The 27,518-nt window shown below is 44.0% G+C and overlaps 1 protein-coding gene across 2 annotated transcripts; it reads right to left on the bottom strand.

Moving 5' to 3' along the window:
* Window positions 1–233: 233 nt before the first annotated feature.
* Window positions 234–26,668, bottom strand: KYAT1 (kynurenine aminotransferase 1). Of its 2 annotated transcripts, none has more exons than XM_018565329.1 (12): window positions 26,364–26,668; window positions 23,740–23,890; window positions 22,699–22,848; window positions 19,546–19,632; window positions 18,876–19,001; window positions 16,397–16,517; window positions 9,928–10,004; window positions 7,173–7,262; window positions 6,708–6,894; window positions 4,231–4,307; window positions 1,911–1,997; window positions 234–523 (listed from the first exon to the last, which is right to left on the bottom strand). In XM_018565329.1, exons 1-12 carry the CDS (start codon window positions 26,588–26,590, stop codon window positions 446–448), a joined length of 1,458 nt encoding a protein of 485 aa, XP_018420831.1. In that variant the 5' UTR covers window positions 26,591–26,668; the 3' UTR covers window positions 234–445. The 2 variants fall into 2 exon arrangements, with proteins under 2 accessions (XP_018420831.1, XP_018420830.1); XM_018565328.1 differs by having other exon boundaries at window positions 18,876–19,004; window positions 26,364–26,667.
* Window positions 26,669–27,518: the final 850 nt, after the last annotated feature.

The following is a 27,518-nucleotide window of genomic DNA, read 5'->3' as shown; positions in this document are numbered from 1 at the left end:
TCTGAATGCATGGTACCGCAATGCTGTGCATTCCATTGCAGAGCGACTTGGGTCACGACTTAATGACCAAGGACAAATGTGGGTCCTGAGGTTACCCAGGTTGAGAACCCCTGATTTACAGTATATGACTTAATTGCAGACTCATTCCTTTAATTACTGGCATATATGGCATCCATACTGGCAGAATAAATACAGGTTGGACGCTGGCCAAATCTAATCAGTCACAGAACCAATATAACTTAGATATGTCAGTAAATAAAGATAAGAGTCCGCAATCCTTTATTTGACTTACATGGTCTTCACCAGGGACTACAGGCCTAACAGTAGCATTATTCATTCATTCATTCAAGGTGCAGTACAGGACTACCGTACTGAAATCAGATAGTAGTCAGAGACAGTCTTCTTATAGTTGTAAGCTGCATCAGCTTAATAGAGTCATCGTTGACTACAGTTTCTTTTGTCCAGATAACTCATTGCTCCATTTCCGTAGTATCTCCTCAGCAGCATCCAAAGTAGTGTCCTCCTAAACACAAAAGCTAAAGTCATTAATGTGTTCAGGCTCACTTTGTATAAAAGACAAAATCCCCTTTAAAATTGACAGGGCCCTGTCCCTTTGTGGAGCCCCCCTTGGAACCTAGGCTTAGGCTATACATAAGACTAGGGATGCACCAATACCGTTTTTTCGGTATCCAGTATCGATATTTTTGTTTCAATACTCATCAATGCCGATACTGGCATCCTGAGGTACCATGGCCCCGGCTAATCAGGAAACATGGCGGCGAGTCATGACCCGCCGCCCAGCTTCCTGATTACCTGGGAAGCCGGTGTTTTATCGAAAGAACACCAGCTTCACGCTCCCTCGCGACACTGCAAGGCAGGCTGGCTTCCAGGTGGTGGGTCATGACCTGCCGCCTGGCTTCCTGATTGGTCAGGAAGCCAGGCTGCCTTGCAGTGTTGCTATGCAGCGTGAAGCCGGCTTCCTAGACAATCAGGAAGCCGGGAGATGGGTCCTGACGTGCCGCCTTGCTACCTGATTGGTCAGAAAGCCAGGCTGCCTTGCAGTGGCGCTAGGCAGCATGAACCCGGCTTCCCAGCCAATTAGGAACACGGGAGGTTGATCATGACCCACCGCCCGACTTCCTGATTGGCCGGGAAGCCGGCTCCACGTTTCTTTGCGGCACTGCCGGTCAGAAGGAATCTCCCTCTGACCGGAAGTTGCGGTATCGGGGTAAGTATTGGAGCATTTGGGTGAGTACGAGTACTCGCCCAAATGCTCAGTATCAGCACTGATACCAGTATCAGTATCAGTATCGGTGCATCCCTACATAGAACCTCAACCTTTGGCCAAACTGAATCCCACCCCATGTCACTTAACTGTCAAATGCCAGTGCACCAGGAGCATTTTGAGGCTTCACAAATCAGTTACTGGCTAGGAAAAGGCCTTGTGGCCTCTCGAAGCCAAAAGGTATGGTGGCTATTTCCTTAGAGATTGCAGAGACTCTTGTTTTCAGTTGTATTCTGTTGCTTAGTGTAGCAAAGTACAGTTACACATTAATTATAATTGGAAAGAACAAATATGTGAAAACTGAAGGTGTATGCCGAGTGTAAGCTAACTTTTACTTTAGTTAATACAAAAGAACTTTGGACACTGCTGACAAATGTGAATGTTTTGCGAGTTTATAAGAACTAGTATGTTACAGACAGCATACAGCTGACAACTGACTTGATAACGTCAAATAAGCGAAATGTAATGCTGTTGCCTAATGAACTCAAAGCATTAATTTTCTAACCTGCTCTAGAAAGATGACAGCTGGAATCTGATTGGCTGATATAATCTATAATAATGTCAACTCGCATGAACTAACAAAAGCACCAAATGCACAGTCCTAAAGCCTTTCATATATACTTACTTTAACAAAGCAAAACCTGATGTAGTTGTCAAACTGTGTCTTATGCGGACCACTGTAAAACGCAGATACAGGGATTGCTGCTAGCTGCTGCAAAATAAATAGAGAATAAAGATTACTGAATGTTTTTTTCAAGGTGTAACCATCACACTAGCTTTCCCTGTAACCCCATCACTAACCCTCCCAGTAACCCCAACATTGACCACCCCCTGTAACTCCAAACCTAACATTAACCAAACCCTTAAAGTGACATTAAACCCTCAGATTTTTTCACATAAACCAATACTGTAATGTGCGCCTTACTGTAATCCATGGTTGTTTCCCTTCTCTTTGCTGCTCTTCCTTTTAAATCTGTATCTGTTCTCATGCTCTGCAGAACTTCTGTTTGCCTTGTCTCAGGAATGGATACATGGGTGTCTGTGTATAGGTTTGTATAGGCTTGAAACCTGAGCCAGCACTACAGGAAGAGGCCCTAAGCTGAAAAGGGAAGTTCTCCCCCAGCATGAGAAGACATGAGGATTTAAAAAGGAAGAGCAGCAAAGAGAAGGGAAACAACCATGGATTACAGTAAGGCGCACATTACAGTATTGGTTTATGTTAAAAAATCTGAGGGTTTAATGTCACTTTAAACTAGCCTTTCCTGTAACCATAACCTTCACACTAACCCTTTATGTAACCCTAAACCTCATCTAACCCCAACTATAACACTTACTTTCCTTTTATCCTCACACTATCCTTTACTGTAACACTAATTCTCCCTGTAACCCTAACGGTCACGTTAACTTTCACTGTAACACTGGCACTACATTTTTCACAATAACCTTCTCTGTAACTCTAACCCTCCCTCTTACCCTAACACCAATCTTTACAATAACCCTCCCTGTAACCCTAACACTAATCTACACACTAAACCTCCTTGTAACCACAACACTGATATTCAAACTAACACTCCATGTGACTCTAACACAAATCTTCACACTATTCCTTCCTGTAATCCTAACACTAAACTCAACACTAACAATCCCTGAAACCCTGCAATGTGTGTTGCGCTGTATTCTGTGCTACTGCCTTGTCCATGGTCCAAGGATCTATCAGTTAGCTAACCACTGATAGAACTAGGGATGCACAGATACCAGTATGACCCACCACCCGGTTTCCTGATTGGCCGGGAAGCCGGCTCCATGCTGAATAGCTGGGAAGATGGTTTCCTGGGCCAATCAGCATCGAGCCAGTTAGAGGGAGATTTCCTCTGACCGGCAGTGCCACGAGGGAACATAGAGCTGGCCTCCTAGCCAATCAGGAAGCCGGGTGGCAAGTCGTTACCCGCCCCCCCATCATCCTGATTGTCCGGGAAGGTGGCTCCATGCTGTTTGGCCAGCTCGATACTGATTGACCTGGAAACCTGTTTCCCAATCAGCATCTAGCCGGCCAATCAAGATGCCGGGCAGCGTGTAATGACCCACTACCCGGCTTCAAGACTAAAGTACTCAACACTAACAATCCCTGAAACCCTGCAATGTGTGTTGCGCTGTATTCTGTGCTACTGCCTTGTCCATGGTCCAAGGATCTATCAGTTAGCTAACCACTGATAGAACTAGGGATGCACAGATACCAGTATGACCCACCACCCGGTTTCCTGATTGGCCAGGAAGCCGGCTCCATGCTGATTAGCTGGGAAGCTGGCTTCCTGGCCAATCAGCATCGAGCCAATCAGAGGGAGATGTCCCCTGACCAACAGTGCCGCGAGAGAACATAGAGCTGGCTTCTCGGCCAATCGGGAAGCCAGGTGGCAAGTCATTACCGGCCAATCACCAAGCTCGATGCTGGTTGGCTGGGAAGCCAGCTTCCCAGCCAATAAGCATCGAGCCCGCCAAACACTTGGCTCGATGCCGATTGGCTGGGAAGCCGGCTTCCCGGTCAATCAGCATCGACCTGGCCAAACAGCATGGAGTCGGCTTTCTGGGCAATCAAGAAGCCGGGCAGCAGGTAATGTCACTCCGCCTGGCTTCCCGATTGCCCGGGCACCTGGCTCCATGCTAGCGTAAGTACCGGTATAGGTACTCGGCATCGGCGAGTACCAAAATATAAATATCAGTACTCGTAGTCGATACCGAAAAACCGGTATCAGTGCATCCCTAGATAAAACATTAGATGGTATCTGTTCTGCAGCTTAGTTACGAATCTAGACAGTACCAACATGTGGGTGCAGGTTTGAGGGTTGTACTCAAGATAGTTATGCTGCTTTAAGCCCATCACAAACTAATTAGTGGTCGGAAATTTCTGCAGTGCACCAGTACAAATCTAATGTTTACAGAATGCTTACTTTATTTTTCATCATCCACTTTACAAAGTAGTTATCATAAGGGACAGTGTTGTCAGAGGGAGGTGGAACCTCGGCTTCTGTATAGAAAAGAATAAATCTGTTCAAGAACATCCTTAAGCACACTTAAATACTCCCATTCATGGCAATTTTTCATAGTCAACTGTGCAAATAAAAAATGTGCCGTAAGCATGCTGTTTATACAGACATAGGTACAACAACCATTCTCATATTATACTGCAATCACTAATTATGTCACTATGGTGGTAGTGTGTTTTTTTTTCTTCTAACAGGTAAAGGTGGTAGTGTGTTATGTGTAATCATCGTATAATGCAAAGTCCTTCCTAGTGGAACTACATAATTATGATGTCATTTCTCTGCGTTTCTGTAATTTTCTACAAAAAAAAGAGGGGCACAGTTATGTGTCCACCAACATTTTAAATGGTAATGGACATATCTGCAGCAGCTTTCCAACATGTGCTATAGTCCTCATCCTCCAATCACATTTCAGCATCAGCAAAAAAATTAAATGTATGTAAGCCCTAGCAAGGTTCTCTTATTTGCTTCCTTATGTTAAATATACCATTGGACATTGTGTTACATCTGTTTAATAAGGGTAAAAGATCCTGCTAGAACTACAGTGAGCTGACAACTTCCTGTGCTCTCTGTCTCTACTGCACTGTTATCAGTAAGAATTATTTACAGTTTTCTCTGTGGACTACAGAACAACCCCCCCATGTTATGGAGAAGAGGAGAGAAGGTGTTCTGTAGCCATAACTCACTTCCTGACAATGCTACTCTTTCGTGGACATAGTAAAGTAAGTACGCGTTGTCTATCTGGGTCAGGAAATATATTATTGACATGTGAAAATAAAGGGAAAAAAGTTTGAAAAGAAATGAATGCAACCACATATTACATTTCTGTTCTTGGGATTTGACACGCTTTAGGAAGGAGAGGCTGTATGGACACATCTGATACCCATAGTTATGTGTATTTGGCTGTGATTGAAACATCTGCCTTTGAGGCCCAATGAAGCCTAAAAGCTGCACTCCCAATGTGCATGGGGCTATTTGTCATTTTGAGAAACACTGTGCCCAATACATTACTCCCGGCGATCTAGCATAGCAGTTCTTGGCAACGGGCTCTAAATGCTGAAAACATTGTAGGCCAACAATGCTAAGCCACTGCCTCACTGCATTAGCAGCACCAGAATTAGCCTGTCATGCAAGCTCCTTTGGTTGGCCATTGGGCTACACCAAAAGTTCTCCATTTCCTTCTATGCTTGAAGACAGAGAAAATAGGAACAGAAGGAACAAAGTGCACCTATGAGGAATATTGGAGGCCATGACAGCAGCAGACCTAAAAGCAACAATATTTGGAAGTGGAAAGAGAGCGCTGGACACGTGAAAATATGTGAAATCTGGCTAACTGGATAGACAGCTATCACTAGCCTAAGGGTCTCCACAGCATCCTTGGCTTACCAATGAACACAGTAGACTGGGGAATTGAAGCACCACAGCAGCTGGTTTCTCAGGCTTGTCAGCAGCTGCTTTGGCTGTCAAACCAGCTGCTGACAAGCTTGAAGCCTTTCCATCACACCTTAAAGGAGAACTATGGGGTCAGGGCTTTTCCCCATAGTTCTCCTTAGGGTAACGGGAGGACACAAACTAGCGTCCTCCCGTCACCCTAAGCTCAGTATACCGCGAGCTACAGCTCACGGTATACTGAGACGCCGCAGCCAGAGCGGATCCCGACATCGATGTCGAGATCCGCCCAGCTGCGTGAGTGACACCTGGCTCTGCCTATCTAGAGGCAGAGCCAGCTGTGCCAGCCCCCTCCCCTGTCCGTTACGCCAGTCAGCGCTGGTGGATCGGAGCGGGGAATCCATCCCTTCCCCTGTCACGGCAGAGAGCCGTGACAGGATCGAGAAGTGAGCGAACACCGGCATGTGTTCGCTCACCTCCCGATCTACTGAGCCGACCTGTGAAAGTCTAATTGTCACAGGTCGGCTAGAACTATGAGGTGAGTGAAAAGCACTCGCCTCATAGTTCTCCTTTAATACAACATTTCAAGCTGCAGGGATTGTAGTCCACATACACGATTCCTCTCACTAGGCCCTGATGAAGGGTTGCGTGTTTTAGACTCCTAAAACACATTGGTTATTCTGCTCAATTGTTCTTTGACCCTAGTGCAATAAAGATGTATCTGGACTAATTTAATTGATGTGGCGCTTCAATTCCTACATCTACTGAAAGCAACAATGACAGCGATTTTTAATTCTCTGTTGGAAGGACCACCATATTTCTTACAGAAATGGATTACATGATGATTGCTTTTTATGAACTACATCTCATAATGTAGATGCCTTGCAAGGTTATAATGTGCATGTATAACTTCCCCCATGCTCAATATATATGTATAGTTACTCTTAAGTCCTAACAGCACAACATTATGAAATATAGTGTACAGGCAGACTTACTGAAGCGGGAGATGTCAGCAATCATAAAGTAAGAGCCTTGGGACAATACAGGTTTCATCCCCACCTCTATAAGGCAACGGTAAAGTCGGTCACGTTTCTTCTGCAGCTCATTCCGGAGTTGTATAAAGTAACAGTCAGGCTGTCCTAGCCTTTCCAGCTCTTTCTGAAATCCCTGGGCTACTGCCTCCTGGTGGGTACATAAGGATCCATGACTAGTCATGAAGAATACTTACATAGTTTGTAACAGCTGTAATGTTTTTAATTTAATAGTATACTAGACTGCTATTGTCCATTTGGCAATGCAAAGTACTGTACATGCAAACATTTTGTTTTTTCAAGCTGTTTGATAACCCATAAACAGGGTAATTCAGAAGAGTGGAAACCTTTCTCCCATGTGAGATCATATGACACTTTCTCTGCTTGGGATCCACACAAAGAGAATGAGCCTCTAGCATGCTTTCTTACCTGGGCTCCAGTTGCACAGTGATACACAGAATTTTGATGGACTGTTCTGAGGTGTTTAAGAAGATGATCAGGCCCAAAAGCCCAGCCAACCTGTAATAAAACATGTAATATGTAAACAGTTATATCACATTGATCTGGGAGATAACCACATGGTTTTCTTTTTCTACCACAATTCGCTCCCCAGAAGACAAAAGAATGTTCTTAAAATAAATGTACTAAACACAGCAAACACATGCATTCCAGCAACATTGAAACAGACTAACCAACCCGCAACTATCCAACAGCTAACATTGTGCAATGAAAACAAAAATATGGAAGATTTTTCATATGCAGAGCTACCCGATCACTTGTACCGGCCTGTGAAGGTGCCCCCTCACTACACTCCCTGCTGGAGTTTCCGGGCTCTCTCACTACTCTGGTGGGCCCGGGACCACCACAAAAGGTGTTAGGATGGTGAGCGGGAGTGGACCAGGGAACATCTGTGTGCTCTATGATTACTGAAGCAGAGTTTAGTCATTTTTTTTATTAGTTTATTTAACGGATAATGCCGACAGAACATACATGTGATTCTGAGCATTGGAACATATGATACAGGTTACATCAAGTGATCACAGTTATGTCATGTCTTATATTTTGGATACCGTAAGAGATGGCAGGCATTTCTATGAACATATAGGTAACGTCAAACAACACATTTTAGGTGTAACGTCTAACAGCATCTGGTATGTATATAATACGGAAAAAATTCTGCGAACCAGCCGGTCGTGGCTTGTGTCAGTCGTGACCTCATAAACTCCGAGAGGGTAGAGTGCACCTCTTAGTACTATTGTGTTAACCCCGTCAAGGTGAAGCTCGTAGTCCACTGCTCCTCAGGTGAGAGTAGCGGATAAAAAAACAACAAATACCGGCGCCGCCGGTTGCAAGAAAAAGCCCAATTTGATGTTAGTAGATACACAAAAGAGGCTGCTCCCACCGGTCAACAAGACCCTCGATCTGGGAAACAAAAAACAAAACAGAGCGCCTCCATAGTGTAAAAGGGTTATTTATTTGTACGTACAAATAAATAACCCTTTTACACTATGGAGGCGCTCGGTTTTGTTTTTTGTTTCCCAGAGAGTAGCGGATGTTTAGTCATTTTCTATCCAAAAATTTAGATTGTAACTTGTGTGAAAAATGACAAAATTGCTCCAGCCTGAGGTGGTTAATTAACAGACATTTGTAAATATCTGATTACCCTATTTTTTAAGTTGCTATAATAGTGCAGCCTTTGAGTTGAGTTTGAGCTCTTTGAGTGTCTGCTATGCTCGTGCAGGAGGTAGGACTGCCTCTGTGGGGGGTCTTACAACCTAATGCTTTGACAGGGAGGGAATACAAGTAAAAAACCCAAAAATTAGGGATGTCCCGATACCGGTACCAGCATCGGTATCGGGAATTGGTCCGGTGGGAGGAGCTCCAAGTGGGGTCCTAATTTAGCTGGCAGGCGAACGGGACCCCACATGGAGCTCCTCCCACCGGAATTAGGACCCCCTCCTGGAGCTCCTCCCAACGGACCAGCGCTGACTCGCGGCTGCTCTCCCGCACAGCGCTGACTACGACCTCACCAGTGAGGCACCGGCCATCACCGAACAGTGAGTGAGGGCACGGGGGGTCCCTATTGAGAACATATTAATATTAGCAGAGAATAATTGTAAATTTATTGTCGGCAGTCTGTGCTCTATATGTACTACATAGAGAGTACACTGCAGACAATAGATTTACAATTATCCCCTGCTAATATGAATGGATTAAATGATCCATAGTACATAACATGTAGTTGTATTATGGATCATTTAACCCATTCATGTTAGCAAGGGAGAATTGTAACTCTATTACTGCAGTGTACTCTATATGTAGTACATATATACAGTACATATTCCCAATACGCTCCAGCAATAGATTTACAATTATCCTCTGCTAATAGGTTAAATGATCCGTAGTACAAGTACATGTTATGTACTATGGATCATTTAACCCATTCATGTTAGCCGAGGATAATTGTAAATCTATTGCTGCAGTGTACTCTATATGTAGTACATAGTACATGTATGTTACACACGTCCAGTCCACTGCAGCAATAGATTTACAATTATTATTGCTGCAGACTGCAGTGTACTGGGTGTGTGTGCTGTATATGTACTATGGATCATGATTTAACCTATTCATGTTAGCAGGGCAGAATTGTGAGTGCCTCCCACAAGCTGAGCACCGAGACGCGATGCAGCGATCCTGCCCAGCGCCGACTACGAGAGGCACCGCGTGAGGCAACAGGGATCAGAGTGAAACTGTGAGTGAGGGAAGCTGGGACGGGGCTGGCTGTAAATCTATTGCTGCAGTGTTCTCTATATGTAGTACATAGTACATGTATGTTACACACGTCCAGTCCACTGCAGCAATAGATTTACAATTCTCCCCTGCTAACATGAATAGGTTAAATCATGATCCATAGTACAACTACATGTTATGTACTATGGATCATTTAAAGTCACCTGTCCCTTAAAAAAAAAGAAAAAAAAAAGTATCGGTAAGTAGTATCGGCAAGTACATGAGGGGATGCACTTGTACTTGGTCCTGAAATAGTGGTATCAGCACATCCCTACCAAAAATCATGTAATGTATTAGCAATAAGGCTGCACTGTTATAAGAATTCAGGAATGTAGGCTCAAATTATTACAGATGTCAAATTGTGACTGGTTCTCTTTCAAACCTAATAAGTTACCTTCCATCCTGTGGCACTGAAAGTCTTCCCTGCACTTCCAATAGTGATGGTACGTTCCCACATTCCTGGCAGGCTAGCTATATACATTAGAAGAAGAACACAAAGTAAAGAAATGTTTTAAGAGTGCAGAAGGTCAGGCTCCATTTCCTGAAAAGTGTATCTTGCGCCTGCAAAGTTTCTTTTTAATTGAAAAAAATACATACATGTTATTGTTATTCATGTACAGACTATGACTCTGCCAGGTTTGGGAGGTTATACTGCCTTCTCAGGTATGTAGTGATGAAGTTCACAAATGAAGTACAAGAATATGAGACTGAAAATGGGATGTGGTCACTGGCTACAGCTTGGCATCACAATCTGTTCATGGTTATTAACAGGCCGGGTTTGGTACACAAGCTGGCAGTGGCAGTATAGGAGAAGGCAGAAGCATTTTCAGTAGCCAAAGGTATCAGGTTTAAAAAGGAGAGCGATAAATGCGGTGGGTGAATCAGCAGCCAAGGGTCAGTACACAAGCAGAGGTAATAATCATGCAGTGTAGCAGTAGCAACAGGAAGTAAGATACTGGCACAAGCACAAAAGTCTGCCAAACAAGAAATACAGATTGCCTAAAGGAGATCTATGAGGTGAGTGATTTTCACTCAACCTCATGTCACTCATGTGAATTTGTCACACGTCGGCTCAATAGATCGGGAAGTGAGCGAACACATACAGTCGCTCGCTCACTTCTCGATCATGTCCCTGCCGAGAGCCGTGACTGTCACTCACGGGTCCCTACAGCGATTCCCCCCCTCCGATCCTCCAGCCCTGTCTGGCGGAATGGATGGGGGCGGGTACAGCTGGCTCTGCCTCTTGATAGGCAGAGCCAGCTGTCAATCACGCAGATGGGTGGATCTCAACAGTAATGTAGGGATCCGTCCTGGCGGCGGCGGTCTCAGTATACCGCAAGCTCTAGCTCGCGGTATACTTAGCTTTGGGTCACGAGAGGAAGCTAGTTTGTGTCCTCCCGTGACCCTTAGGAGAACTATGGGGAAAAACACTTACCCCATAGTTCTCCTTTAAATAAGAAGTTTAGGGGAGGAGCAAGACGTTCATAGTATAGCAGAAAACTGGGTATCACTGAAGATCGAGAAAGAGATTAAGTAAAAAGTTTTCCAGAGTTTCAGGTGGCTCAGTAGGAAGAACCACTGCCAGACACAGCAGAAAACCTGAGTTTGGATCTGGATCCCAACAGAACCCCCTTCCTTCCAGGACAGCCACTGGATGTGGTCTGTTTTGTAAGAAAATCCCTGATGAAATTCTGCTTTCAGCATAGGAGCATGCACAGTATCGTCCATATCTTTTCCATTGAACCAGATCTTATAATTTGTTCTGGAGTCAAAAATGTTCCTAACCACAATCTGTTCTTTACCTTATACATCAGCAGGTGGAGGGGGTGGTGGGAAAAAAAAATCTTCATAATGCCATGAAGTTTTAAGCAGAATGTGACTAGATTCATTTAAAATTACATTTTAAAAGATCAACTTAAAAGAAGGAACATGAATCTTTAGATTTTTGGTAGACAGCAAGACCTTAACAGTTAATCTGTTAGCTACCGCAGGAATTGGAGATAGGAAGGTTAGGAATAAAAATTGGATAACAACCGCTGTTTAAGTAAAATGGGCTTTGAGAAGTGGAGCTGTGCTTAGAATTGTAATATGCAAATTCTGCTGTTGGAAGAAAGTCCACCCAATCATTCTAAAGATAACTGACAAAACACCGAAGGCACCGTTTCAGGGTTTGATTGATCCCCTCAGTCAAACCTTTCATGTTAGATTGAGCATGAGGGGCAAAAACACAAATTACTGTGATGCCTAGAGATGTGCAAAAGCTCTTCCATAGTTTCCATGTAAATTGTACTTCTCTGTCAGACACTACATTATCAGGCATTCCATGCAGTCTAAATATTTCTCAGACCATCAGCTCTGCAGTTTGTAAAATGAGCCATCTTAGTGAGATTGTCGATCACTACTAAGATAGTGTTCATGACATTAGAGGAAGGTAGACCAACCACCAAATCCATAGAAACTGACCCTCAATGTCATGATGGGAATTGGAGTGGTTGGAATAAACCCAGAGTGGAAGGGAGGTGTTATTAGGTGCACACGTCATACATGAAGCAACATGGTTTTTTACATCTTTTTTGTAACCAAGCCACCAAAAGGAGCGTGATAAAAGATATTTTTAGTTTTTGTGGCACCAAAATGCCCTGCAAGTTTAGAGTCATGAACCCGCCAAGCAGATTCGGGCACATAGAAACAATTGAATTGAGTTCAAAAGCCATTCTTAAAGGTGAAATTAATGTCTTTGAGAGGGTGGTTGAGGAGTGGCTCATTATTGTAGACATTTTTAAGTAGGAAGATTTTTCAGGTAGGATGGTACGGTCAAGGTTGGTTTGATCACTGAGACATCTGTTGGAAGGTTATGATTGGCCCCTTCCAACAGATGTCTCCATTCAGGAAATACTTATTTTCAGCAGAAGACATTATATGAGAGAGATAAGAGAAAAGATTAAACTGCATCTTATCTCCTACTTGCTAAATAAGAATAGTTCCCACAGCAGAATCTGAAGCATCCACTTCCACAATAAAAGACAGTTCAGGATCTGGATGTATCAATATTGGTGCAGAAGTGAAAAGCGTCTTTAGTTGGCTAAATGCAGCCGGTGCCCACAGCCGGTTTTACTCTCTCTGCTGCCCCAAGGCCAGACTCCTCAATGCACCCCCCTACCCGCCAAACAAACCTCATGGAGAATGGCACACCTGCAGGCTGCATACAAGTGATCTCTGCGACATTGCCAGGATCAATTGTACACAACAAGTGGCGGCTTCCCCACTGTACATTTAGCCCTGCTTGCACAAAGCAGGGCTAAATGTCGAAAACAACTACACGCCCGTCACCCGGAACTGCATGCCCCGGGCATTGGGAGATAGGAATTCCACACCCCTGCTGCCCCTCTACTCCCTGCTGCCCCAAGGCCGGGCCTTGGTTGGCCTTGTGGGAAATCCGACCCTGCCTGTGCCTCTGGTAATCAGAAAAAGCTTCCCTTTCTTTGTCAACTGGGTAACTGGCGAAATCCCTTATAAATCTTCTGTAAAAGATGGCAAATCCAACAAACCATTGAATTTCCTTAATGTTTCCCAGGGTAGGCCACTCCACAACTGCTTTTATCTTTTTAAAGTCAATGCTCAATCCATCTAGAGAAACTGTGTGCCCCTTGAACTGGGTTTGTCTGTTTGACCTTTTCTCCAATTTGATAGTACGCGGATTCTTCCTCAGTCGTTCCAGATGATGGAAACAGGCTTGTGAGGCTCCTTTAGATTAGCTGAATAAATAAGGACATCATCCAAGTAGGCAATAACAAACTGATCCAAAAGATCCTCCATCAAATCATTCATAAAATGTTGAAATGTTGCACGGGCTTTGCAAAGGCCAAATGGCATGACCAAAGGCTCGACATGCCCATAGCTGGTTCTGAAAGCAGTTTTCCATTCGTCTCCTTGACGAATGCGGATGAGGTTATGCACCCCATAAATTTAATTGAGAGAATATCTTAGCGCAGCAGAGTATTTCTAGCAGCTCAGGAATTAAAGGAGGTGAAAAGTGGTTGTTAATAGTGATTTTATTTATTTCCCTCTAGTCAATGCATGATCGCAAGGCAGAGTCCTTCTTTTCAGCATGAAACAGGGCTGCCCCTAAAGGAAACGTTTAGTGTCTGATGAAACCCTTCTTCAAATTCTGATCCAGAAACTCTAAGCACTTTTACTTCGGGCTTGGATAGAGTAAATGTGACCAAAAGGTATTTTTGTCCCTGGCAGGAGCTCCATGGGACAATCATAAGGGTGATAATCAAGCAATTGGCCATGCTGCAAACTGTGCAACTTAGCTTCAGCCATAGCACAGACGTTGATTCATTGCTGTTACAAAAGCATCAAGCTGATCCAGGATTGCACTACCCTGCTCCACATAGAGGGAGGCTCAAGCTAGGAAATGAATAATAATAAACAGTACCTTTTTCTTTCAGAGATAAATGCGGCATGTTGCACCTGGAAGCATATACGTTGTTTAAGGAAGCCTCTAAAATTGTGGCTGTGTTCATTGAATTTAAGTGGTAGAGGCATCCACGCAGTCTACAGTGGTGCCATCTTGGGAACGTGAATCCAGTCGTTGTCTCTGCAGATCATGGATCTCCTCTTGTTGGCTTACCTCATTTTGAAGTTCAAACTTTTGCAACTCTGCTGCCTGAAAGGGGCCATAGCAGCTTTAACAGTGGACTCCATGTTGTGGCCAGATTATTCTTTCATGATCTAGGATCAGGCTCAGAGTCGAAAAGCGGAAACAGCAGGCAAGTTCCTGCTCATTACCAGGCCAGGTTCAGTACACAAGCAAGCGGAAGCAGTATAGAAGCAGGCAGAAGCATCAGTGATCAAGCCGAAGTCACTTGCCAAAGGTATTATGTTTAAAGTGGCGAGTGATAAGCGTGGTGGGTGAATCGGCAGCCAAGAGCAGGATAAAAAAGGATGCAGTGTAGCAGTAGCAACAGCAAGATACTGGCACAAAAATGTGTCAAACAGGGAGTGCAGATGCATGGCTTAAAGGGTAAGTTCACCTTTTCACGAAATGTGAAAAAACAAAACGTACTCACAGCCACCTCCACACCACTCCTGGTCCCCGCTGTGATACCCTTGCCAGCCAGTGTACTGATCCATACACCATATACTAGAATTGACAGGGCCACAGTCTGGAATAATAATAATAATACTAGCAAATGGTCAGCATGGTCACATCACGGACTACGATGACCAATAAGAAAGCTGGGGACCTGGTCCCGGAAGTAAGGCCTTCTTATTGGTTGTGACCATGCTGACCAATGAGTGCTCACTATTTGGGAGCATTATGAGTATTATGAGACTGCTAAGCTGTCAGTTCTAGTGTACAGAGTACAGATCACTACATTTGCTGACAGAGGTATCACAGCAGGGACTGGGGGAGTTGCAGCGGGTACCAGGGGAGGTGCAGCGGGTACCAGGAGAGTTGGGGAGGCAGCTGTAAGTAAGTCAACTTTTAGGCATCTTGTGAAAAGGTGAACTTACCCTTTAAGTAGGAAGTTCAGGGGAGTAGAAAGGATTTCAGAGTTCAGCAGAAAAAAGGGTATCACTGAAGACTACACAAGAGATCGGTCAGGGAGCGATTCAAAGTTTCATGTGGCTCAGTTGGAAGACCCATGGCCCGACACAGCAGAGACCCTTGGTTTGGATCTAGATCCTGACATTTGGAGACTTTGGCTCCCATGTATGAACCTGCAGTGTTGTCCAACTAACAATATATAGGGAACATTCCACACATGAATGAAGAATTACAAAACATGTACTTTAGTAATGTTAACTTAGGCCCTTTTTAGGTCAGGATCACTAAAAAAAATAAAAATATTTTGCTTAAATTTTTATCAGCTCATTAAAAGCTGTATAGTGCAAAGCTTAAAGGAGAACTATGGGGTAAGTGTTTTTCCTCATAGTTCTCCTAAGGGTCACGGGACGACATATACTAGCGTCCTCTCGTGACCCAAAGCTCAGCAATTGTGACCCAAAGCTCAGTATATATATCAGTATATACAGCTCGCGGTATACTGAGACCGCCGCAGCCAGGACGGACCACGACATTACTGTCGAGATCCACCCAGCTGCGTGAGTGACAGCTGGCTCTGCCTATCTAGAGGCAGAGCCAGCTGTACCCGCCCCCTCCCCAGTCTGTTCCGCCAGTCAGCGCTGGAGGATCGGGGAGGGGGGGGAGGAATCCCTGCAGGGAGCCGTGGGTAACAGTCATGGCTCTCTGCAGGGAGATGATCAAGAAGTGAGCAAGCGACATTATGCGTTCGCTCACTTCGCGATCTATTGAGCCGATGTGTGACAGTTCCATTGTCACACGTCGGCTCGAACTATGAGGTTGAGTGAAAATCTCTCACTTCATAGTTCTCCTTTAACACAACAACCATTTCCTTTTCTAATGTTTACAAAAACCAGATCCCAATATGTATTCAGCTTATGGACAACTCACCAGTGCATAATCATTGACCTAAAACGCTAAGACCCAGTTATTCCCTTCTTGGGTGTAGCCATCTTGTCTCTTGTGCAGTATAGAGAAGGTGAAGCCAAGCTGTCAGTCATAGCCCACACATCAAAACACACCTATGCCCCTTTTGAGAAAGTAAGGTGTCACTGCTCTCTATGAGGCAGCAGACATATGCCAGTGGGAGTGGAAATAAATAAAGATGAAAGTCTAGACAATGCATTTCAAGCTGATGGAGTGCATTATTAATATAAGAATATGGTTACATGCTTGGGGAATGGCAAGGTTCCATTTAATTGTCACAACTCAAATAAGGACGCAAGTGCATACGGTTAGGTCTCCTATAAAAATTGCACTTTGTACTTACCAATTCGGATATGTTGTTTGCCGTCATAGACCAGCCATTCATAAACTTCATCGGAGAAGCACAATATATCATATTTCACACAGATGTGGGCAATTTCCTCCAGCTCCTCCTTAATGAACACCTACACACATCAAACAAGCAAAGTGTAAGCAGAGTCTCATTGACTAAAGCACTTGTCAGTTCCTCACAAACCTAGCTAGTCTGTAACAATAAACATAGAAGGCGAGATGATAATTTCATAAAAATATTCATGATTAAAAGTTGAATTTGAAAAGATAGCTTGCATGTGCTGTTACACAGTTGTATAAATATTAGGGATGCACCGATATATCGGCAGAAAATAGCACTTTTGGCTAAATGCCGAAAGTGCCATTTTCCTGCTGATACATCGGCGCATTCCCTGTTTTCTTTCCTCGCCGCTGGGTGCTGCTCTGTGTCCCAGCGGGGAGGAGAGAAAGTGTGATAGCCGGCCGAGCGCTGCGGGAAGAGAGCGCTGTGAGGGGCCGGCGTCTCCTCCCACACCGCTCAGCCTCCTATCACAGTCCGCCAGAGCGATGTGGGGGCGGAGACAGTGCTGTCACAGGAGGCTGAGCTCTCCTCCCTGCACCACTCGCTCAGCCTCCTGTGACAGCGTGTCAGAGAGGAGAGCGAGTGCAAACCCTCAGCGATCGCTGAGTGTTTGTAGATAATTGAGGACATTATATGGTTACTATATCCTCAATTATGAATGGATGGGAAGTGATCTACATCACCTCCTGTTCATTCATGATTGTGGTTATAGTAAACATACTCTGTCCTCATGTTATCAATGAACAGGAACACTCATAGGAGGATTCTATAGGGGAGCTGCAGAAAAAGAGATTGAGGTCTCTGCGTCCTCAATCTCTTTTTCTATTTTAAAAGGGAAATATCAGGGGTCTGTTTAGACCCCTAGTATTTCCCCGAAGCCCCTAAAAGTAAAGTAAAAAATAAAAATATTTAATAAAAAATGAATAAATAAAAATGAAAAGTTTATATAAAATAAAATAAAAATTAATTTGTAAAAAATGTGTAAACAATTTAAATAAAAAACATTTTCGGTTTCGGCCTGACAATTTTTTTTATTTTCGGTTTTCAAATTTTCATTTCGGTGCACCTTTAATAAATATGACTATTCATAGTCATAGTTAGCATTCATATTAATGTTAAATGAGAATTCATATAGTTTAATTTTCCTTATGCCATTTGCTCATTGGTATACTATAGCTAATTATTATACTGACATCTTGTAATCGTTTTTGGTTATTGCACCATGTTTTTCTGTGTTACCTCCCATCTATGATGTATTTCCCTTTTCTTCATGAGACCAGTTGTTTTCTAGTATCATGGCTGACAGCAAAATGACCACGTTAACCTGTATTGCATGCTTGGAAACATACTATCTCCGACCTTCAAATACCATCTATTCTTTTAAATAAAGCACTTTCGTGGATGAAGAGGTATTTGGTGAGTGCAGCTATCTGATAAGGATTGTCCGCAGTTATTATATCTGTTTATACAGGCCAGGCATAGAGGTCTCAGCAAGCGATAAAACACTAATACAACAATCAGAGTCAGAATATTGGACCTGGATCGAGGAACTAACACCTATCTGCTAAGGAGTCTCTGGCAGGACCCAGTAGGCTTGTGGCTGTAAATAAAGTTAACCAACATTCACCTCACAAACCATCAAAGAATCATCACAAACCTTGCAACTACAATTCAGCGGGGTTGGAGAGGTCTTTACACGCTGGGGCTCCAAATTGTCTGCAATCATTTGTTATTTTCTTAGCTGGGAGTATGTCCCATCTCTCACAAAATCTAAAATATTAGTTGTGGGGGGAGATGAGAGTTATGCATTCTTATAGTATGAGCTATGAGCTGTATGCGGATGAAAATTAGTATGTCCTGGCCTTTTAGAACTTAATAGAAGTCACCAGCACTCGATGATATGTGCAAGAAGTAAAGCACTTTTTATTCAATCGTCACATGCGTCAAACAGCCAACGTTTCGGGGCCACGTAGGGTCCCTGCTGGGCGACATAGTGACGATGTCGCCCAGAAGATGGGACCCTGCTCTATGGGAGTACGCTGTCATACGCTCACCCGAACTGCACTTACGTGCGGGTGTCAGCGCTCGGACGCAGACAGGATCCATCCTGTCTGCGTACGAGTACGGACACCCGCACGGATGTGCAGTTCGGGTGAGCGTACGGTGGCGTGCGACGGCATACTCCCATAGAGAAGAACAGGCTGCTGCGCACAATCGCACACAGCACCTGTCCTTCCCGGGAGCAGCCCGATACGGCCGTGCACGCCGCACGGATCTGTACAGGCTGGCTCTTAGTAGTGTGAATGAGGCCTAAATGCGTACACAACTGCATTAAATGGTATTTTCATTTATAACTGCCTGGAGTTCAGCCTCAGCATTAACCTGAGCTACTCACTATTTCTATACTCACTTTTCCCAGTGGGTTATTTGGAGTGTTTAACACAAGAACCTTAGTGTTTTTGGTGATCTTCGATTCAAGCTCTGCAGGGTCCAGCCTCCAGTCCCCACTACTGTGTAGTTGTCCTGTATCTGTAGGCTTGAAAAGACTTGTATGAGACTGAAAATCTTTATCACATATCTTACACCTCAGAATAAAATAAGAAATCTGACCCAAACTTATAACAAGATTTTATATACTTGTTGCAGGGCCACCCTTGCTGGACACAGCACTCTTGTTTTGCAGGCTCTATTCCACTGATTAAGGCCAATGTTCACTTGGCAGAGACCCAATTTAAAGGAGAACTATGAGGTGAAAATCACTCATCCTCTAGATAGGCAGAGCCTGCTGTCAATCACGCAGCTGGGTGGATCTCGACAGGGATCCGTCCCGGCTGCGGTGGTCTCAGTATACCGCGAGCTGCAGCTCGCGATATACTGAGCTTTGGGTCACGGGAGGACGCTAGTTTGTGTCCTCCCGTGACCCTTAGGAGAACTTACCCCATAGTTCTCCTTTAAGTCAACTGAATAAAGCTGCTTGTTCAATTTAGCATTGAGGAATGTGGTCACTGTGTGAAGCCTTTCACGCAGCATGTCTCGGAGAGAATAAACTATACAGCTATTAGACAAAGAAAGTTACTAACAGGTCTTAAGGGAATATACACACATCGCCCTCCGGCCATTTTCGTCATTGGTTCATAGCAGTCAAATGATGGTTCTATGATGATGACCTGTAAAAAAATTAAATAAAATGCAAATGTAAAAAAGTAACAATATGTCATTAATCACATAAATATATTTTATAAGATACCTCAAGCATCCATAGTTTACTACTAACTTTGTGTCTGTAAAGATCCAGGTGTATTTAAAGGGTACGTCAAGCCAAAAACTTTTATTCTTAGTTGGAAAGGAATCCAGGCAGTCCCCGGGTTACGAACAAGATAGGTTCTGTAGGTTTGTTCTTAAGTTGAATTTGTATGTAAATTGGAACAGGTAAAACATTTTAAGTGCAACTCCAGCCAAATTTTTTTTTATAGCATAGGGAAGGGCTTACCCCCTGTAACGTTTGTTTTGCTGCGTGCGCCCCTGTTCAGAAGATTTCACCACACTTTCTGTCCCTGTGACAATTGGATTTTAAAAATGTTGGTTTGTCGTGGAAACAAGGATTGGTGATAAAGCTTCAGTGGAGAAACCTTTTTCCCATGATCACTCTTACATTAGTGAATTTCCCTTCCTAGAGGTAGATTTCCTTTCACTTCCTGTTGTCTCAAGGACAGAAAGTGAGATTAAATCTTTCTAATGAGGATACAGACAGCAGTAAAAACCTCACAGTGACCCGGAAGAAGAGGTGGTCACCCCTCATCTGCACGTCTAACAAGAGCCAACTTCCTGTAATGTATGTGCAGTACTACGAACCAGACCTAGAAAAGGTGGGCACTCCTCGTCAGCACGAGCATGGTAGCATAACAACTAGCCCTGCTGTACAGTAATAGCCTCCATTTGTAAATAGGAGTCGTAAATAAGCAGGAGCGTATTTACCGCGAGGCAAACAAGGCGTTTGCCTAGGGAGGCACTTTGCTGGGGGGCGGCCGTAGTCAAACGCCTTGTTCTACGTTTTTGTTTGGGGGTGGAGGGCGGCCTGCCTGCTTGTGAAGAGGGTGGGAGGCCAACAGCGTAGACGATGGTGAGATACTGACCCGAAGATTGAAGAGCAGCCGGCGGCCACTGAAACGATCCTACTGCAGCGGGTGAACAGCGGCTCTGTGACCTAGGAAGTGGCGAGGTGATTGGATTGGCGTCACGAGTGCAGGTCAGCCCGGGGTGTGTGTGTGTGTGTGTGTGTGTGTGTTGTTGTTAGGGGCGGCCGAAGCGAGTCTTGCCTGGGGCAGCAAAAAACCTTGATACACCACTGTATATAAGTTGGATGTATGTAACTTGGGGACCGCCTGTGTACTTTTAATGCTATCCAGGGCTCCAGTTTTCATCTCACTTACTGTCCTGGTGAAAACAATTCCGCCAGACAGTAAGTAAGAGAAAATCTGCTAAAGGGACACAGACAGAAATAAAAATCTATCAGGCGTTCTAGACTTCCCCTTCTCTGCTAGAAAAGTGTTTTTATTTCACTATGTGTTGCTGTTGGAGATTTCCTGTCTGGTAAAATGTTGTCAGCAAGATAGGAAATGATCGGAAAGCACGAACAGATCTCAGGATAGAGGTGAAAACATAACAGGGGTTCTTCACTTCCTCCCTCTATCCAAAACCCCCCAAAAATGGAACTACACCCCTTCTCTTTTATAACATTCAGGAACTCCTTAAGCAGTGGGAAAACTTTAATATTTCCTGGTTGGGCAGAATCGTGGCCCTACTATCTTTCTGTACTATGCCCAAGTATTTCCAGTCTGGACACACACATATTGCCTGTGTGTGCTTCAATCACCTATTCTAAAATTTGAGTATCAGCACCAGGGCAAAAAAGTTATACTCACCTGAACCTCACAACTGGCTGGCTGTTACAGTGCTCCCTCCAGCGAGGGTATGTTCCTAGGCAGTCTCACGTCCTATACACAGTGTATTGGACGTGATGACTCAAGAATCCTTAGACTGCTGGAGCAAAGTGGAAGAGAGACTGGAAGGACCAGTCTAAGAGCCAGCTGGCTCTTCTGTCCGGGGGATTATAACTTTAGACCAAAACAAGCACTTAACCCTTGCAGTGCGGGGGTAGCCCCACTGCAAAGGTTAAGAAAAGGTTTTGCCCTGAATTCTCTTTTAAAAAGGCAGACTGCACTGGGAAGTGTGCCGTCCAACTGCTCAATTACAACGGCTGGAAGGAGTGCACAATATTGCTTTGGACCTAAGAGACCAGCAAAAAAAATTCTAGGTCCTATTGCCTTAGAGCTAGGCAAAAAGTTGAAATGGTCTCGCAGACAGGAGGTTTGGCCACAAGAAGGGGCCACCCCTAGGTGGTCTTTGTGTTTTGTACCTAGCGACTTACTCCTGCTGATGGTAATATAGTCCATTGGTCAAGATCATAGATCTGGCTGTGCCCTTCAATAAACAGAAGAGAGAAATGTTTTGGCATTAGACACACTGTCATTTTAAAAGCCATATCTTTTCAGTGTATCTGGATACGTGTGAGCCAATTGGCTGAAGATGCCGTCTTTTATCTGACTTTACTCAGCTCCCACACTGCACGCAATTTTAAAGTTTGACATGTTTGGTGTCTATATACTCGACATGCCCCCATTTTTTATATTTTACCAAAAATATGGGCAAGAATAAATGTTTTTTAACATAACAAAGTGAAACATTTTTTTTATTTGCTAAATTTACAGAACATTTTTCATTATAGTAAAAAACAGGGCTTGAAAAATAACTCGTCCTCTTGTCTGTGACGAGAGGACATCGGTACCGGACGAGTGACAGCGCAAGCTGGTTTAAATAGTAACCAGCGCGTACTGTGTCCAGCTGCTGAAAAGCTACGTATATTACTATATGTATATATACACATATAATTTGTTATTGTAAAAAAAAAATTAAATGCATAATTAAGCGCTTAAGATTGCTATTTACCATAAAAACCCATATGTTCAGTAATAAGACCTAAAAATGACAGTCACATGGTTAAAAATAACGATTATTACATTTATTACAGAAAATGCGTTATAGTTATCAGAAATCCATAATTTTTCAAGTGGTTAATTTGGGTAAGAGATTTAATGTAGACTATAATCCTTTCAGGAATTTACATATCACAGATATGGACCGGTCATAATAAAGGAAATTTTAGGTTGTGTTACCTCATCACCTTCATCCACCAGAGCATGGAAAGCAGAAAAAAGAGCCCCATATGCGCCCACTGTCACCAGAACATTGGAAAGAGGGTCTAGCTCTCTTCCAAGCAGTTGGCCAAACAGCTTGGCTAGAACCTTCACCAAAGGAGGGTGTCCCTGCAAGAAAACATAAGAAACATGTCACTTAACGTTCCAAGAAATGTGTGTAGAATGTCTGCTCACACAGCATGGGAAATGTGATACTTCTGGCTCTGATAAGGTAAGTTCAGGATTTTATGGCCTGAGGTTAGTGTACAGTTTTAAAGAAAACCTGTATTGAGGGAAATACAGAGACCCCCATTGGTGATCACCCACTGAAAATGCTAGTTGGCTAGCAGTCATGTAAATCCAATGGCTTCAAGACTCTAAATTCCTGACCCAAAACATGGATGTGGATAAGGAAAGCCACAAAGAATGTACAAATGCTTATCTGAATAGTTGTTCTGGTCCAGTGACTCAGAAAGTACTGAAACATTGATGTAGCTGATTCAAGGCGCAACTTGATGCTGAAGAGTAGTACTATATAAAAATTGACTGCTTTTTTATATGAAAATTGAAAAGTTCTTATTTTGAGCGTTTGTTCATGATCACATGACCACCTAATAGCTTACTTTAGCTGCATGAGGTGTAGGTGTGTGTGTGGAGGGGACAATTCCAGTGATGTCAGATGTGACGAGCTGTGCAGGAGTGTGACGAGCCGCCTAAGACCCTGCAGAGCCCACCATAGAGAGTATATGGTGGGCTCTGCAGGGTCACTCTCAGGTGGGATGTTTGGGATATCAGGTGGGCTCTGCAAGGGACGTAACTAGATATCACAGGGCATCATACAAAATTTTGCTATGGGGCCCTGTGATTTCTAGTTACGCCCCTGGCCACTAGTATTTTCTGAGGGAGGTTAGCAATGCCAAGCCCCATACTTCTCTCATGATAGGTACATTCTAAGATATTGACGCAACAGTCAGGAAGGGCGGTGTATGAGTGATGAAGGTTGTAAAGCTGCATGCTTACAAAGGCTCTGGTATACTGGTTAAGCAAGGTGTGGTCCTCGGTGATGGCTTTTGCAAAGGCTTCTCTTACGAATTTTGGAGGATTAAAATCTGGAAACCCTTGTCCCAGGTTCACAGTTTTATACTGAGCAGCAAGGCTGACAAACTCCACCCTGCAAGAAAAACGAAAGGTCAATACTTCGCCTGGATCTAGCAATAAACAGTTTCAGTTGTTCAAAAGCTTCATAACTTCAGCATATCCTTACAAGAATTGTCTACAAATCATAAACAATCTATAAACAATCTATAAACAATCTATAAACAATCAATAAACAATCATCTGCAATGCAATCTAGATTTATTTTTAACATCCCAGAATCCTAAAAATTGTTGCCACTACTCCTAACTATTTTTTAGTAAACAGAAACATAGCCTAAGGCTATGTTCACCCCTAGGCGATTGAGCTCGTGAGCTGTTTTTGCGCATTTTCTGACTGTTCTTTGAAAACCGCGCAGTTGTCACGCAGTTTTCAATGCATTGAGATGTCTATGGGATCCAAACTGTGGGACAACCGCCCAAAAATAGCTCCTGCACCTTTTTGCAAGACAGGCGATTTCGTCTGCCTGACAAACCGCAAAGATGTGAACAGCCTCCATTGACTTCAATGTAAATCTGTGTTTGACTCAATCCGCGCAAAAAAACGCCTAGGTGTGAACCTAGCCAAAAGGTTTGCATACGTAAGTATCAGCATCAGAAACGCCATTCTACACATACTATATAAATCAGTATGAATGCAAAGGCAGCTTGGAACAGCTCAGAAGGAGGTCACACATGTCAGAAGGAGATCAGAAGCAGGCCAGAAACATCTCAAATACAAGCTGAATGCATGGCACATTTTCGCATCTATTCTAAGATACTGTTCCTATCCTATGACTAATACCCATCTATGGTCTGCCCTCTGGCCTAAGTTCTACCTTTATTTTCCACAACACCTACATATTTCTTATCTGCCTTGGACTAATAGTAAGCCTACCATACATCAGCAGATCTGGATGCTTAAATTAATTCTATCTTGGATAGATCTATACTACATTGGGTTGGCCACCCTTATGAACAAACAAGAACACCACTAACTATTCCTCTAAGAAACCAATGTCTGGATCATGCAGGTGGACTATTAAAAAAATTGCACAAATCAGCCGTTCTATAGCTAGCTAAAAAAAATTATCCACAAGCCATTATCCAGAAAATTTAATTTTGCTAAAGTCAGAAATCCCAATTAGCATATAAATTATTGTAGTTGGATTCAGAAAGTTTTTTAATGGGATGAAAATGGACGCTACAGCCTCCTAGTACATGATTGTATGGAGCCACCTTCTTTGAGAACACCAGAGGCTAGTGCTCAGAACCAATGGACACTGTGCAATTTTACTTGCTCAGCTTGGAGCAAATACAAAAATTAAGAAGTTTTTCAACCAATAGGCAACCACATAAAATTAAACCTGGAGTCCAGACGAAGACCCTAAAAAATACTCTAGCTGTAGATTCCCAAAATCATTGAAATAATCAAATTCCTTTTTTACATACAACTAGCACAAGTGCCAGAATCTGTATCAGTATCAGTATCCTTTAATTCCTTTTACAGCAACACTAAGCTTAGGAGAGGAAGTGGTAGAATTGCAAGATAATGAGGCTCTTCTACACTAAGGGCTCGTGCACACTGGAATCGGCTCCCATGTACAGCTCCGTGCAGGGCCGTATCGGGCAGCTCCCGGGAAAGACAGGTGCTACGTGTGATTAGTACGCAGCCCCCGTCCTTCTCTTTGGGACTACGCGGCCGTACGCCCCCCTACGCTCACCCGCCGCGTACGTCCGCGCAGGTGAGCGTACTCGTACGCTGACAGAATGGATCCGGTCTGCGTCCGAGCCAGGAAACACGCACCCCTACGGACCTGCACTTGAGGTGAGCGTAGTCCCATAGAGAAGGACGGGGGCGGCGTACTAATCACACGCAGCACCTGTTCTTCCCGGGAACTGCCCGATACGGCCCTGCACGCAGCACGGAGCTGTACATGCGGGCCGATTCCAGTGTGAATGAGGCCTAAACACTGCTAATCCTTCCAGCAGTGAAAGCCTTGTGAGAAGAGGACAGAGCAGAGTGATCACCTCAGCAATGTGGTGCTGCTCATTTGCTGTCCAGTCACAGGCTGGAGTGGGTTCAGACTTTATTGCTCATCTGCAATGTAGTCTGCAGAGAGGTCCTAGGGAATGCAGAACCATCCTGTGCTGTTTGGTAGGGGTGTCTGATTCAAAAGACTGGCTGATCTGAATTAAGAATTGTTTGACAGATACATTTGTTTGGGTGTATGTATACAGTATATACATATGCCTAGTGGTTTGCCTGGCTTTAAAGCGAGGATGAAAACTAAAGCAGCTAAGTATGCAGGCCATGTTCTTTCTATGGATTTTAAATGCAAAATTATTATGCATCACTGGAGTGAACATTTAGTACTATTTTAAACCTGCTAAAATGTAGAGATTTAGTATGGGCATGAGTCACAGTCAGATTTTAACCACTGTACTCCTAAACACTGTATTTCAGAATCCTGATTGGCTCCCTGATACATAATGAACACAAATACATACCAAATGTTTTCATCCACTTCCTCCAGCCTCCGTGCTTGAATCCGCTTTGCCATTCTGTCCTGTGCGTGGGGAGTAAAAGCACAGAGTGGTGAGTTAGAGCTCTCAATTCCCCTTACCCCCAGGCTGGAGAACAACAATGGGTCCCCCCACCTTCTCCGTAAGGAACCAGACAACATAAACACAAATTGGACTTTGTTCCTAATTAGTGTTAAAGAATGTGTGTGCATTCTGGCAGCACCGAGGTGGTTTACTATGGCTGAAGTAGACCGTGCTGTCCTGTGTGCACTTGAATGGGTGCCATGCACCAGCAAACGCAAGTACGGTATTTTGAAATAAAGACCTAATGTGACCAGATCTTCTAACCCAGAGGCCAAAGATTTGAGAAACAAGGTTAATTAATAACAAAACGGTCTGTGGCCAGTTACATAACATTGAAGTAACTCAGTGACAAGAAGCTTGAAGATACATAACAATAAGTTGGCTAATTTCATAAGTCGATACAAATGTTTTGATAACAGTACTACCTCATTCACAGCTATGTAATGGTAAATCGCAGAGGTGCTGCAGGGTGCGCTTGTGGTGCGTTGCGGTAGACAGCACATTCATTTGAAAGGGCTTCCTACCGTAGCTAAAATCACACGAAATAAGTGTGTGCAACTTTTTTTAAATCACATCACACCACATCACATGGGAATAGGTTGTGGTGCAATACAAGGCACATGCATGGCATTAAAGGAGAACTTTGTTCAGGGCTTTTCCCCATAATTCTCCTAGCGTCCTCCCGTGACCCAAAGCTCAGTATACCGCGAGCTACAGCTTGCAGTATACTGAGACTGCCACGGCCGGGACGGGCGGTCTCAGTGGAGATCCACCCAGCTGTGTGATTAACAGCTGGCTCTGCCTATCCAGTCAGCGCTGGAGGATCAGAGCGGGAAGGGGGAAATCCCTGCAGGGAGCCATGACTAACGGTCACCTCTCTCTGCAGGGAGATGATGGAGAAATAAGCGAGCGACGGTAGGTGCTCGCTCACTTCCCGATGTTTTGAGCCCAGGGCGAGGGCGGGTACAGCTTGCTCTGCCTCTAGATAGGCAGAGCCAGCTGTCACTCACGCAGCTGGGTTTATCTCGACAGCATTGTCTGGATCCGTCCCGGCTG

This window comes from Nanorana parkeri, unplaced genomic scaffold (assembly GCF_000935625.1).
Source record: "Nanorana parkeri isolate BGI_ZX_2015 unplaced genomic scaffold, ASM93562v1 scaffold834, whole genome shotgun sequence".
Classification (NCBI taxonomy): Eukaryota; Metazoa; Chordata; class Amphibia; order Anura; family Dicroglossidae; genus Nanorana; species Nanorana parkeri.
This window is presented reverse-complemented; position numbering and strand designations above follow the sequence as displayed.

Excerpts from the sequence above, each read along its gene's own strand:
- KYAT1 (XM_018565328.1), bottom strand. The coding sequence starts at position 26,590 with ATGCACACACATTCTTTAACACTAATTAGGAACAAAGTCCAATTTGTG. Across the intron at positions 19,005-19,545 it reads TGTATATTCCCTTAAGACCT|AAGCCTACAGATACAGGACA; the intron begins GTTAGTAACTTT and ends ACAAGTCTTTTC. Across the intron at positions 6,895-7,172 it reads ACTGTGCAACTGGAGCCCAG|GAGGCAGTAGCCCAGGGATT; the intron begins GTAAGAAAGCAT and ends TGTACCCACCAG.